The sequence below is a fragment of the Chelonia mydas genome, chromosome 11 (assembly GCF_015237465.2).
Source record: "Chelonia mydas isolate rCheMyd1 chromosome 11, rCheMyd1.pri.v2, whole genome shotgun sequence".
Classification (NCBI taxonomy): Eukaryota; Metazoa; Chordata; order Testudines; family Cheloniidae; genus Chelonia; species Chelonia mydas.
In genome coordinates, this window is record NC_051251.2 from 45,320,556 (window position 1) to 45,334,844 (window position 14,289).

General features: G+C 41.6%; 1 protein-coding gene across 5 annotated transcripts in view; it reads right to left on the bottom strand.

Moving 5' to 3' along the window:
- The window catches only part of ZNF385B (zinc finger protein 385B), a 300,973-nt gene that overhangs the window by 246,684 nt on the left and 40,000 nt on the right, over window positions 1-14,289 (bottom strand). For 3 of the 5 annotated variants that reach the window (XM_043525343.1, XM_043525342.1, XM_037912970.2), the window contains exon 2: window positions 2,079-2,381. The exons of 1 other annotated variant lie outside the window; for it this stretch is intronic. In XM_043525343.1, the coding sequence (XP_043381278.1) occupies window positions 2,079-2,379 (301 nt within the window). In that variant the 5' untranslated portion in view covers window positions 2,380-2,381. Of the gene's footprint in view, window positions 1-2,078; window positions 2,382-12,053; window positions 12,083-14,289 lie in introns of those variants that run through there. One more of the 5 variants, XM_043525344.1, reaches the window with a different exon arrangement.

Sequence of the window (14,289 nt, forward strand, 5' to 3'; positions counted from 1 at the left end):
GATAAGCATTTTGGGGAGCAACAGCACTGCTGGGTAAACTACCTGTCCAAAACGGAATGAAGTGCAGTAGGAGGAGGCCATTCATAAAACCAGCAATAGTACGTATAACACATATCACTGCTGTCCTGCAAAGGGATTCATAAAAAAAAGTTTTGTTTTGTTTAAAAATCCACTACATATAGCAACAGAACTTAGCAAAAAAATTAGCAGAATTGTAGATCAAGTGCCTGTTGCAAGCTTGCAGCACCATCTTGTGGGAACTTCGCATTGCTACACTATTGTTTCACTATTGTTTTTCAGAAACACTGAATTGCATTCTAGTAAATGTACCGGCTCTTAGGCCAAAGGTATATTTTGTAACATTCTATGAAAGGCATTATGTTTAGGGATTTTTTTTCCTTTTACTAATAATGAAGTTAATGTAATTCAACTATACAAATAAAATGCCTAACTCTTATAGCAGCAGGCACTATACAGATTATTTCTGGAGGATACAAGTTGATTAACAAAAGAAATATTAATTTCAAGTAATGTGCAGTTTAATGAAGCAATTGATCCTGATTTTTACAGGCAGATGTGGGTAAAAGTATGCATCCAAGGCACACACCCAAAGGAGCTGCAAGCAGCTAAGATGGAGAAGGCCTAAGGACAAAAGAGTGTAGGAGACAGGGGACCAAGAATTACAGTTTTAGGTTACTTAAATTGCTGACAAAGCAGCATATGCACCCAGCTCAAAGAAATCAAAACATACAGCGCAAACAAATACTATAGGGGTTGCATTTTCCAGCAACACAGAGAGATAATTTTATTTCATTAAAATGATGGTGTCTCACTCATTCAGAATACTTTTGAAAAATTTCACAATGAAACTAGCAGGGTATTTACACATCAATTTGAATTTCATCATTTTCAAACACAGGCCTGGTTGCCAGCAATATATCCAAGTGACACACATTCCATCCTCAGATTCAAAATAATCCAAAATGTAAGAACACCAAACCAAGGAAACAGAAAAAGTCAAGCATCCAGAAAAAAAGAACTCAAAAGGAAGAGAAACAAAGACCATTTAAAATAGCAATGGCTTATCTCTTCAATCCAGTACTCCGAAGTTTTCAATTTAACCTTCAATGTAACTCTGGTGTTTCTATAATAAAATGAATAAATCCTTCCTATGAAGATTTGGAATCTGTCACTTGATCAATACTTTTATATACTAAATATTAAAAGCAGCTATCTGTGGCTTCTCTAGACAGCAATTCTTCTGAACAACGGTATCTTTTTGCATCTCTCTCGGCATAAGAAAGAATTATGGTTACCCCTCCTTCAAAGGTGACCTGCAAAGGATTTTTTAAAATATTGGACTTGAAGCCTTTTTGCTTCTTAGGAGGTAGAAAGGCAGCCTGATTTTTTCCTTTTAATAAAACAAAGAGCGAAGAGGAGGTATGCTTTAAACAAAAAAACCCTGATGCACCCAAACTATAATCTGGTAAAAATTACACCAGATATTTTCACAATCACACTTGCAACTTCTTTCCAGAATTTAGAATTCTTAGAACAAAAAAAATTAAAAATTTAAAGGACACAGGAGCGGTTGACTATGAACGTCCATTTAAAACCCTACATATCAGAGAATAGCATGCTACATCTTTAGATACAGACATTTTTGAATATTCCATACCTTAAATACATACAGTCCAATCCTGTAGTCCTTAAGCAACACAACGTTGCCTTAATAAAAGCTGGACCAATGTGAAGGAATCAACATGTTCAATGCTGCAACTAGAATTATATCAATACATTTCTATTAGTCCTTTGTGAAATGAAAGACTGAGTAAATTCCTTTCACAAAAATGAAGACGTAGGTCCACTTTTTTTTTTTTAAAGGAAATAAATGTAACAGTGACTAAGACAGTATAAAGGGTAATAATAATAATAATAATAATAATTAGCAGTAGTGTTCTGTAGTACCAATCATAAATATTGTACATGGAGTATTAAAAAAGCTTCGCTATCTCTGCAAGTTTTGGGTTTTTTCTGACCAGAAATCAGCATCTCTCATATGTATATTAATCAAGTACCTGTGCTTGTGCTCGCAAACAGAGTGCCTGTAGTTGCGTTTGTAGGTAGTTTCCCATTATTCAACTGCTTCACTCTTCTCAGGTGAGATTTCCCATTGTAATGAACCTGAGCCTGTGTTGCAGAGTTCAGCTGTATATTGCACACTTCACAGAAGGAAAATAGTATCTTCTTTTTTTCTTTACTTAATTGATAGTCTGGTCTATCATTCCTCAGTCCTTTCTCTTCAAAGCCCCGTAGAAAAGTTGATGGATTCATAATTCCATCTTCAAAGATTTGGTCAGGACTTATTGGGTGCTTCATACCTATAAAACGAACACACTGTTGATGCCAGAAACCAAACCACAACACTTACTCCTAAATAAGGATCTTACTTTTTAAACTTATTAAGTATGTATGGAGCATTGAGGACCAGGCTCATAAAAAAAAAAACACACTGTGCAGGATGGTGCATTTTGTGTATTTGTGTCACTTCGATGAGCTCAGCAATAATAAGCTGGTAATATGCAACTCTCAACAAACAATAGTACTCATCTTGTTCAACCAATTCTCTCTCTCTCAAAAAAAAAAGTTGAGTTTTTCCTCCCCATAGAGGTTAAGATTACATAAGTTTTTTTCCCCTCTTCACTACAAATAGGTTCTGAAGCTTTTTGCTCACTGATACATAGAATAGTGCACAAATTCCTAAAGAAGTATTAGACCAAGAGAATGTAGAACAAAAAATGATAATGAAATTTTGGGGACAACAGAATATTTAAATAGGTAAGGATAATGAATACTTTGCATTTATAGCACCTAATGATCTCAAAGCTTTGCAACAACATCAATTATGTCTTACAACAGACCTGTGAGGTAGATATTTTATTATTAAACAAGTATATTGCAGTAACAGCTAGAGGCTAACTAGGTGGGGGGAGGCACTATACAAATGTACAAGGACCAATCCTGTCCCCAAAAGCTTACAATTCTCATTATTTCCATAGGGCTTAAAAATGCACTTGCCCCCTAGTGAGTAGGAACATTGCCCTGGCAAATGAGGAAACCTACACCAGACAGTTTTATGAAAGTGTAATTTCAGCAAAACACACAAAAAATGGGGTGGTGGGAGAGTTTCTAGTCGTTGTGGTTGTGAAGATAACCTCCCAAATGCAGCCCAAGCATAAAACAGACCCACTTATTTCCTTCCTGAGCCTGTAAACATCCAAGTTCTGTGCCTCTGCTACTCACAGCTTTTCCAAAGTAAAATCAACAATGTTGGTTAGTTCCATTGCTGTTATTCACCACTTTGTGGTCAGCAGTTAAACTACCAAGAGCCATGTCAGTTTCATACTGTTGTTTGGGAAACATATGGATATGTCTACCATTTGCGAGCACAGGGATAAAAAAATCCCAGGCTGGCCCAAGTCAGCTGACTCAGGCTTGTGGAGCTCCCTCCAGCTCTGGGGCTGAAAAGGTGGAATGTCGCAAAGCTCGGGCTCCAGCATGATCCCGAACCTCTATACAGCAATTTTTCAGCCCCATAGCCCATGGGGCTGCAGCATCCACGGGGAAAAATTAGTGGCAGCCAAGCTCCCCCTGCCCCACCCTCTCCCCTGAGCACACTGCGTCCCCGCTCCTCCCTCTCCCAGTGCTTCCTGCCTACCACCTAACAGCTGTTTGGCAGTGCTCAGGACATTCCGGGAGGGAGGGGGATGCAGCATGCTCAGGGGAGGAGGCGGTAAAGAGACGGGGACTTGGGGGGAAAAGGGTAGAATTGGGGTGGGGCCAGGTCAAGCACCCACAGTGCAGAGGGGAAGTCAGTGCCTATGCTTCCATCTACACACAAATCACACTAACCTAGGACTTGGTCCCAGGACTCCAAAGGGGTGGAGGGTCTCTCAGCCTGAGTCAAGCCAGGACCCAGAGTTCAAGCCCTTTTGCTTTGTAGTGTAGGTGCAGCCCAGCTAGATTTGTGCTCTGGGAGTCCTCCAAAAGTAGCCCATAGTCCCACGGGCCAACTTTCTGTGTCCTCTGGACAGTCAAGTTTAGTAGACAATCAAGTTCTCTCACACTACACCATGAACAAAGGGCTATAGCTGCCACATTTTGGGTGGGTCTTAGAAAATCTGGTATATGGGTGCTTGGACTCAGGTCTACATAATGCAGTGTAGATGCTGGAGCCAGAGACTGGGACCGAGGGTTCAACAATTCCTAACCTGGGATTACAAATGAGTGTAAAAAGAATAGGAGTACTTGTGGCACCTTAGAGACTAACACTCCACCTCTAGGTTAAACCCAGGGTCTGCTAACTTGAGTTCTATTAACATGGGGCTTACATTGCAGTCTAGAAATACCCTATGAGAGCAGCAGAGTTAGGCATTGGATTCATTCATGAGAAGACAAAAAAAAAATGACTAGAGGATGAACTTAAATCAACCAAAAGGATCTGGATGCTAAGAAAAGAGAAAGTTTCTTCTCCAGTCCAGAGCTAGAGTATTATACTGATCATTACAGAGACTGATATAAGATGGAGAATCCAGCCTGTCCCAAGATCATCATACTATTCCTTCCAAGTACAACTGTGCTACCCTGAACCTCGTGAATGAGTGCTTCTCCTCTCCCCACCCAGTCTTCCATACTTAGCTGGGATTAGGTTTGGTTCCTCAGTTACTATGCCTGGTAAATATTTCAAGCCACCATTTTAAGAGGAAGGAAAGTGAGGCAAAAAGAGGTTTACTTTCTCTAAGTTAAGGAGTACTTGTGGCACCTTAGAGACTAACCAATTTATTTGAGCGTAAGCTTTTGTGAGCTACTGCTCACTTCATCGGATGAAAGCTTATTCTCAAATAAATTGGTTAGTCTCTAAGGTGCCACAAGTACTCCTTTTCTTTTTGCGAATACAGACTAACACGGCTGTTACTCTGAAACCTTTCTCTAAGTTAAACAGCAAGTCATTTGCTAGGATGGAAATATTTCAACTCTCCCCCAAACTCACTTTAACCACTAGAAAATGGTATCCTCTCTGACATCCATTTTAGCACTTGATGAATTTCTCCAAGGCGTGATTTTATTGATAAAAACTGTTCTTAAATACATCTATTTCTCATGCAGAATATTATGTTAAAGATTATATATAATCACATTCCCCTCCCCAAAAAAAACAAACAGTCAAGAAAATTAACTGTATCATAGCTGTCAGGAAAATGTATGCAAATGGAATAATGCATGCTCAAAAAAAATCATTTTAGTTTCTGGGCATCTAACTACTTTTCAGACTAAAACACCTATTGCTTGTGATCTTGCAACCTAGGCTAGATACTGTCACACTAAATCATTTAAGTGTATGTATCATATTTCAATGCAAGCAACCAAGATCTCTGACTCAGCTGAGCTTACATGATGTTTTCATCTGAAAATTTAATCTGTTTGCAGCTTCAGTATTTGTAACTTTTCAATTTTTTCATATAATAACTTTCTTTTACTCTCTCTCCTGTGTAAAAAGATTGCTAACGTACGAGAATGTTGAACTTTTGGTTTCCTGAATTATCACTTTTATTGAAATAGGATATTCATTTGTATATTCCATTTGTTTGGAAGTATGCAAAGTGCACAACTGTATTAAACTCATGATACACTAGAGAGCACAGATAAAGTATAAAGTAGAGCTGGTCAGATAATTTTCAAAACAGTTTTCTGCTGGAAGATATTGCTTACTTGAAACCAAAATGCTTCCCAGAGGTGTTAACCTTGAATGGTCCCTTAGAATATGTGCTAACTACTTTCCCAGACCTAAAGAGCAGCTGTGTGTGGCTGGAAAGCTTGTGTCTCTCAGGAAAAGAAGTTGGTCCAGTAAAAGATATTACCTCTCCCACTTTATCTCTCTAATATCCTGGGATCAGCATGACAACAACTACACTGCATACATCAGGGAACTAGCTTAGTCTTGATTACATTTTCAACACACACTAATTAGGCATAGCAAGGACTTAAACCTTAGGCTCCCATGTCCCAGGCCAGTTCTAACCAGAGAGCTACAGAGGGAGACAGTCTGTCTTGCTCTCTCCATCAGAGCAAAAACATTTGAAACCTCATTTATTTATTTGCAAGACAATTGTTATTTCCCAGCCAGCCCTAATAAAAAGTATTGTCTTGTTTGGCATTAGTACAGATCAAATAATTACATACTAGAACAATTTTCCACATGCTACCAGGCTGAAGTCTAGAAATTGTTAAGCACACAAATTTGAAGAAATTGTCTTAAGTTGGGTTTCTAAATAAAAGTGCTGAGCACCCAACAAACCCAGCAGAGCCATTAAGAACTACAGGTGCTAAACATCTCCCAAAGGTGCCTAAAAATGGCTTTAGGAGCCTTTCTACACTGGCAGAGTTACAGCGCCGGCAGTTACAGCACCACTCAGAGCGCTGAAAGGAAACCACTGTTGTGTGTTCACACTGTCAGCAGCCTGCACAATAGTGTGTTCTCACTTGCAGCAGTATTCAGAGCCGTGAACTCTGGGCAGCTATCCCACAGAGCATCTCTTCCTCTTCTGCCGCTAAGAGTTGTGGGAAGGCGGAGGGGGGGTCGCAGGGCATCCTGGGTCCTGTCCCAATGCCTCGTGATACATTGCTTCGCATCCCAGCAATCCCTGTGCTTCTGTCCACATTTGGCGCAATCTTTCAACAGTTGTGTACTGCGCTCTCTGCCTCTTTGGTCTGCAGGAATGGATCCCGCACTGTTGACCAATATGCTGCTCACTCTATCACGTCAAGAGTGGCAGTGGAGTTATTCCTTAAACTACAAAGGCAAGAGGAGTGAGAGATTGATCTCGCCATGCATAGTAGCTATGGCATGAGATTGCTTGTGGCATTCATGGAGGTGCTGACCAGTACCAGGTTTACAATGGCGCCAGATGTGCCCTGGCACCGGGCTCATGCTCAACAGGGGTCCATCAGCCAGCCGGGCGCTGCACTTCACTTGCGCTACCAGCTGAGGGGCCACTGCAGGCTGATTCTTCTCCTCTCCAGCCTCTCTCCGGCGCTCCTCTCCACTGTCTGGCCAGCCCAGGTGTGCCCCATCCCGTCCCCTCGCTCCTCCGCCAGCTGGGCTGGGGAGCTCTCAGGGGTCACGTCCCACAGGGGTCTGCCTGCCCCGCTTCCCAGCGCAGCTCCGGGTGGTCTCGCTCTGCCTGCAACCTCCCGGGGCTGAGCCACCTGGGACCAATGCAGGGGCCGGGTCATTCTTGGCCCGCATGGGGGGGAGGGCTCGTCTGGGCCCCAAGCAAGGTGGTTCTGAGGGAGCCCAGCCAGGGCAGGCCCCTCCCACTCTGAAGACCGGAGCAAGTGAAGGACCCGAAGCGCCACCGGGTGAGTACCAGGGGGTGGCGCCTTTTTTTTTTTTTTTTCAATCTCTGCTCCCCGTTTTTTCCACCTGGCTACGCCACTGCTTGAGGGATCAATCTGATGCTGAAAGCCACGAATATTTATTGCTATGATCGGGAGTGCAGTGCTTGTAATGCTAGGAGGTGATTGTGATTGGTGCAGCCGATGCACTATGAAGTTGTAAGAAAACTGTCTGTTGCTTTGCAGGGCTCTGTTTGCTTTCAGTTAATGGAATGAAGATTGCTTTCAAACCAACAATTATTTTATTAAAAAACAACCACCGGAGGAGAGAGACAAACAAAACCACATCAGCACTGAGGGGGATGGAAGAGAGGGTCCCAGGAGGAGGTGGGATCCAGGGATGGTTAAAGATTTGCGTATGTCTGGGTATTATATCCAACCTTCTCCTCTGGAGTACAGTGCAGCAGGTACTGTACTTCAGCAGGGCTAAACTGCAGAGGGACAGGTGTTGAGTGCAGTGGGTACTGGGAGTCTGCAGGGCTGGACTGTGACGGGGAAGGAGTGGAATGCAGTGGGTACAGACTGGAGCCAGAAAGTTGATAAGAGTGTGTTGGCGGTGTCTGGGGGGTGCATGGGAAAGAGTTTTGTGACAGCAGCTGCAGGGGAGAGCAGGAGCGGAGCTGCTCGGTTTGCAGTGCTAGTAGCGCCTGGAGCGTGTCCGCTTGGCGCTCCATAACCTTTAAGAGCCACTCCATGGTTTCATTCTGGTGTGCCGCATTCCCCTTTCGGTCCCTCTTCTCGCTCTCCCGACACTACTTCAGTTCTTGTTTTTTGGCCGCGGAGTGCACCATGACATCACGCAGAAAGTCCTCTTTAGTTCTTCGCGGCCACTTTCCAATTCTGTGCAGCCTTCCCCAAGGAATTTAAGGGGTGAGGATGATGGTTGGTCACATGAGGGCAGAGCAGTAGAGTTCAAACCAATGACCAGAGAGGCGAGAACAGGCATTGTGGGACACCTCCCGGAGGCCAATTGCAGCGCTGTAATCGACCAGGGTGTCTACACTGGCACCGTGGTGCTGTACCCCCGGCACAGAAAGCCTCTCGTCGGGGTGGTTTTTTTAGTGCTGCAACTGCGCAGTTTCTGCAACTCAGTGGCTTGGCAGTGTGTGCACCTGGGGAGTTACACCGCAGAAAGCTGCTTTACTGCGCAGAAACTTGCCACTGTAGACAAGGCCTAACAGTCACCTTGGTTTGAAAATTTTGGCTTTAGTGCCAAACCTGTTGTCAGCTTTTACAGAGATATTATGTAACAGCCATCAATGTTGCCCAAGTTATCAATCCACATACTGCTCCTTTATAACATACCCTCAACATACACTGGCTCTTGCAGGGATAACACACCAGCTAATCGTGCTAACCCTGTAAAGATTGCCATATATTCAAGTAATTATGGGCCAGACTGTTCTGACCTTGAGAAACCTCCCACTCCTGTGCAGAAAGCAGTGACAATCCCGCCCTTTTGCTTCTTGTGCTCTAGGACAGATAGTTGAGCAGCGCTAGATACTATAAATCAGTCATGGGATGAAGGGCAAGTTCACAGCTCCATTCTCCTGTATCATCTGATCACAGCAAGCAAGGATGAATGCAGGGTATATCTACTAAAGGGGATAACAGTGGCTGTTGCAGCATGCACTTCACCAACCCCCATGAAGACATTCTGTTTTGGGCACAATGTCTGAGCCACAGGGTCCCCTCGTCACCTGCCCTACCACAAGCTGTGACTTAGCAGACGTGCTATGGGTCTATATTATAGAGTTGTGTACACACACACTATCTGCTCCTCCTCTAAAAAGGTCAAAAAGTTTAGCTGTTGACTTAAGTAGGACCTGTGGGATGCTTAGTACTTTTGAAATTCAGGCCACTTACATAGATGCCTAAATATAGAAACAGCAGCTTAACTTTAGGCTCCCATCATTGAAAATCCTGGCCCAAACTTTTATGAATTCCAACATCTTCTTCAACAAACACTATTTATAGGAAACACTATTTCACTAGGAGGGTGGTGAAGCACTGGAATGGGTTACCTAAGGTGGTGGTGGAATCTCCATCCTTAGAGGTTTTTAAGGCCCGGCTTGACAAAGCCCTGGCTGGGATGATTTAGTTGGTATTGGTCCTGCTTTGAGCAGGGGATTGTACTACATGACTTCCTGAGGTCTCTTCCAACCCTAATCTTCTGTGAAATGCAGCTATCAGACAGGATCACAGCCTGTGTGTGAGTGACACTACCACAGAGCTGCCAAACTGTAACAAGGTAATAACATCTGTAAACAGTGGCGGATTAGACACTGGGTCAATAGGGCCTGTGTGCGTGTGTGTTGCCGGGGGGGGGGGGGGTTGGGGGGGGGAGGGGAGGAGGAGAATGTTCACCCCGTGCCCATTTCCCGGCAAGAGCCGGGGGGAGGGGTAACCTGCAAGCAGAAGGGGTGGGGCGGGGCCCCCACTTGCTCTGGCCCAGGGCTCCACAAAAAGCTTAATCCACATCGGTCTGTAAATAGTTTCCATAAAGAACACATCAGCTACACAACTATGGATGCCTTCGCTACTACCTTCTAACCTTGTGTCCAAAATTATTATGTGGAAACTCCAATTTTGCAGTGAATGATCTGGCCCTTCTTCAACTATGAGTTTGGAATGAAAAAATATATTTTTAAAGATTGAGTCAGGACATTATATTGGATAAGTTACATGCACCAAAAATAAATGCTGGTCATACTTTTAGAGTCTGTATTGAGTTGACAAATTAGCACAAGATTAACAGATGTGTTTTCAAAGAGTAATTTTTCCTATAGAAAGCTATTCTGATTCCTCTCAATCAGCTGGGCATCCACCCCTTTCCACCCTTATGACATGAACTTTGCACTTATTTTTTAAAAATCCAATTTAATTTATTAACTCTTACTGATCTCTCCATTTTTATTCAAAGGAATGAAGTTCTATAAGCATACCTTGCAGGTAAAAACATTTTCCAAACAAGAAGTTCTATACTTTCCAGTATCTTCTGGAAAGATTTTGAAGAGCTCTGAGGAGTAATCAACCTCACCTGGAGTTAAACATGAGTTTGAAGGAGACATGTTATTTTTTGGTTTCAACTACAGTAGAACTATATCTTGGGCTTATAGGTAGTTTACACGAGACCATAAGGACACAGAAGCAGTCAACAGAGAACAAACAGTAATTTACAGAAAGCATTATATTCTATGGAGTCAAAAAGACCCAACAGTTCTCAGAATATTATTATAAAAGGCAACAGTCTATGAGGCTATGTGAAGTATTTAGAAAATAGGCTCAGAATCTGTAACCGAGTTTTTTTTGTTGGGGACCAGGTTGCATTCCTACAGGGTGATAGGAGGTGATTCTGTATCATTCTCTGAGAAATGTGTCCCAAAAGATACAAGCAAATGACAAATCAGTTATTGTAAAGTGGATCAGGCACAGTTTTACAAGCAGGGAAAACAAGTGGAGACTAACATGGGGAGAAATTTAATTAGGTGTCCTGACTAAGATGCCAAAATCAGATGCATGGGGCAAAGCAATAACTGAGTTTTTATTGATATGAGTTTAATTATACAAAAAGAGCGAGAAGCACCATTCTTCCATTGAAATGTTGTTTGGAAGGAAAAAAAGGTGGATGCATCTCTAGTATGTGCATACAACAAAACCCAATATAAGGGAAATAATTTTGGAAGACTAAAGTTGGCTGAGCACAATCAAGGAACAGACTGAAGGAACAGAACTGCTTTGATCCAGAAGATGATTATGTTTGAATTGTCACTTTACTTGCAATGATCTCATCGAAGTCTGTTCTTTTAAAGTATGTTATATCCTTTGAAGCCTATTTAGTTTTTTCCTTCACTATTTAGTTATTTTCTTCACTAAATCTATTGCTTAAGAGTCTTAAATCTGAGGACATTTAACACACTATCGTTTCCATATACTTCACTATGGTTTCCATATACTTACCTTCAGATTAACAACTCTGGAAATTACCTTTATTTATATTTATTTGAAAAATTAGACTATTATATTACATTTTCCAAAATATCTTTAAGACTGTATTTTCTTGTGCTGAGAATGGTTTTGAAACCAGTTACAGGCTATATTTAGAAGGGTTATATTTTTGTCTATAAAGTTAACATTTAAATGAACCACCTAGTAATGAATAAGGATCCTACCATACACTCAGCTACACCCAAGTGACAGCTCTGGAAAGTAACTAAGCGAGATTTGTCTTCAGCCAAATTTCTTTGCTCCCTTTACATGTGAAAAATATCCACTTATGCATGCATGGGTAGAACCAATTATAGAAGTTAAAATCTTCCACAGAGTTCAAAGAGAAGAACTAAGACCTAACCTAGGATCCATGGAAGCTCCAGATCTACATGTCACGTTTCAGCTACTGGTTGGACAAAAGGAGTCTCTTTCAGACCTACAGCACAGGCCAATGATATACTACTGGCTGAACTTGAGGATCCTAAGTTAGTCTACTTAAAGTCAGAAATAACATTTTCTACAGCTTCCCCAGCCAGACACGAAGCCAGAAAGGAGCTGGCTGGCAATCAGCCTTTGAAGCTTAATGTAATGGTGCGGGCATTGTTCACCTGGTCTGCTGAAAAACCCACAACTGCTTCAGTTCCTCACTCAGATCTGCTTCTCCACCCCATTTGCTGAATTCTCCTTTTGGCTGCAACCAGGTCTCTCCCATTCCCTGCCCCAAGTGGGGAGCAGGGCACCCTGGTGGAAGCAGCAACAGACTGTGGATCAGAAGCTGAGAGTGAAAAGGTCTCTGAATATTTTGGTCTTTATTATCTAGTTCTACGATTAATTAAAATTCCTCTCTCAAAAAGTAACACTTATTGTCAGCTTCTGATTCTGTAGGAGTTGGCAGCGGCACAGTGTAACGCCCAAGCCTCAGTAACAGCAACCAAACCAAGTATAATGCCTATAGGCAAGTATAATCTGCACAGAGGAACTATGCAACCACTAACTATGTGGCCATTGTTAATCATAATAGAAGGGTACATACTAATGCTGCTGCTTTTGCAGCATGTGTGATTCTGAGCACCTATATTGCAGCTATTTACCCAATGAGCTAGGATTTGACTAAAGGTGATCACAAAATGATAAATATTTTCTGGGTAAATTTTTGAATTTTTCTTCAATTGTTGAAATTACTGGGTTTGGGGATGAAACACCAAAATCCGACATTTTCTTGCTCATTTTGTTCGTTTCAGCTTACTAAATTTTTAAAATGTATTATGCGGAGCATACTTCTTCCATCTGGAAGCTCCAATACTGCCATCTGAGTTTGCCTCCCTTGTCTCTTGCATAACTAAGTTTTGCTTCAAACAGGCTAAAATCCTTTATTTCTCTTGATCACACATGGCCAGTAGAATAAAACAGCCACAGAATTTGTTTTGGAATAGATTCCTTAATGTACATAATTACCAGACTGAGAAAAACCAAAGTCGTGATCTGTCTGACTCAATTCTGCAGGTAATATGGGAGCAAAAATAAATTAGAAATTTATGCCACTACTTTAAAATTCTTAGATGTCATGAGATATGTGGTTTCAGAAATTCAAACAATCTTAGCCTCTCACAGTTGGCAAAAAAATCCAAGCATGGACTTCCTTTGTACTTGATACTCAAGGCAATTGGCCTTTCAATTTAGCTAATTTACTTTTTAAACAGTTATGCTTTCAGAGGAGCTACAAATAAAGGACTATGTACAGCGCACTGTTGTAGGTGAGAATATGCAAATCTTCATTGAAAGGAAATAAGCTTTTGGTTCCCCTAATGAATTAGTGATGGTTATATAAAGCATTCTTTTCCTGTGTATTGGCCAAACTTTTGAAATGCCCATTCCTAATTAGCTGATACTTCAAAAGAATACTACTCTAGAAATGTAATTAGAATAGCATCCTTCTGGAGTCATGCCAGCAAAGCAACACAGAACAAGATATATTATAACAACTTCTAAGCAAGCAGAATTCTCTCTCAGAGCCTTAGGTTATACTCAAATGAATTCTGGGACACACAGGGATGAAAAGTATCAAATTAAATCGATTTTCTGCATACTTGTGTTTTCAAAACGGTTTGTTCAGCCAACAGCAACAAATTTAGGATTGGTTTCAGAGTAGCAGCCGTGTTAGTCTGTATTCACAAAAAGAAAAGGAGTACTTGTGGCACCTTAGAGACTAACCAATTTATTTGAGCATAAGCTTTCGTGAGCTACAGCTCACTTCATCGGATGCAAATTTAGGATTGAAGTTTGTATCATGCATTTATTATGGGTGAAACCTCTTTCTGTGCAGATGGCCCACAGAAGTCTATGCATTAAAAAAAGGGAGGTCTTGTGCTGCAGTGAATTTCATTCTATAGTGTAAATAGTTCATAGGGGCTTGGGAATTTCACACTAAGGACAGGACTCTAGAGTATTATTCTGGCAACCTTTGCTATAGCAGGCTTTGGAAAACTCTTATGACCTTTTCCATTCTCCTATACAGTATTTCGTAAATATACCTAAAAATATATGAAAACATATGGTTTGCACCATCTGGGCAACAAGTTGCACTGGGATCCTGTGGTGAAAGCATATGCATTAGTGCCTTGTGCTTAGTATCCGACAGTGTTAAAAGAAGCACAAGAGAATTTTGAAGCCAACCCTGAAAGATCTCCCATATGTCTTAGGAACCATTTTGCCTTTCAAAGATCTGTTGCTCTTTTCTTTAGTCCAAATTGAAGGCATACAGAATTCCTACATTAAAATCTCAATTTTGTTCCTAAAATCCTCAAAGAGGCAGTGTCTTTTGTCAGGCTTCCAGCTCTCCAGTAG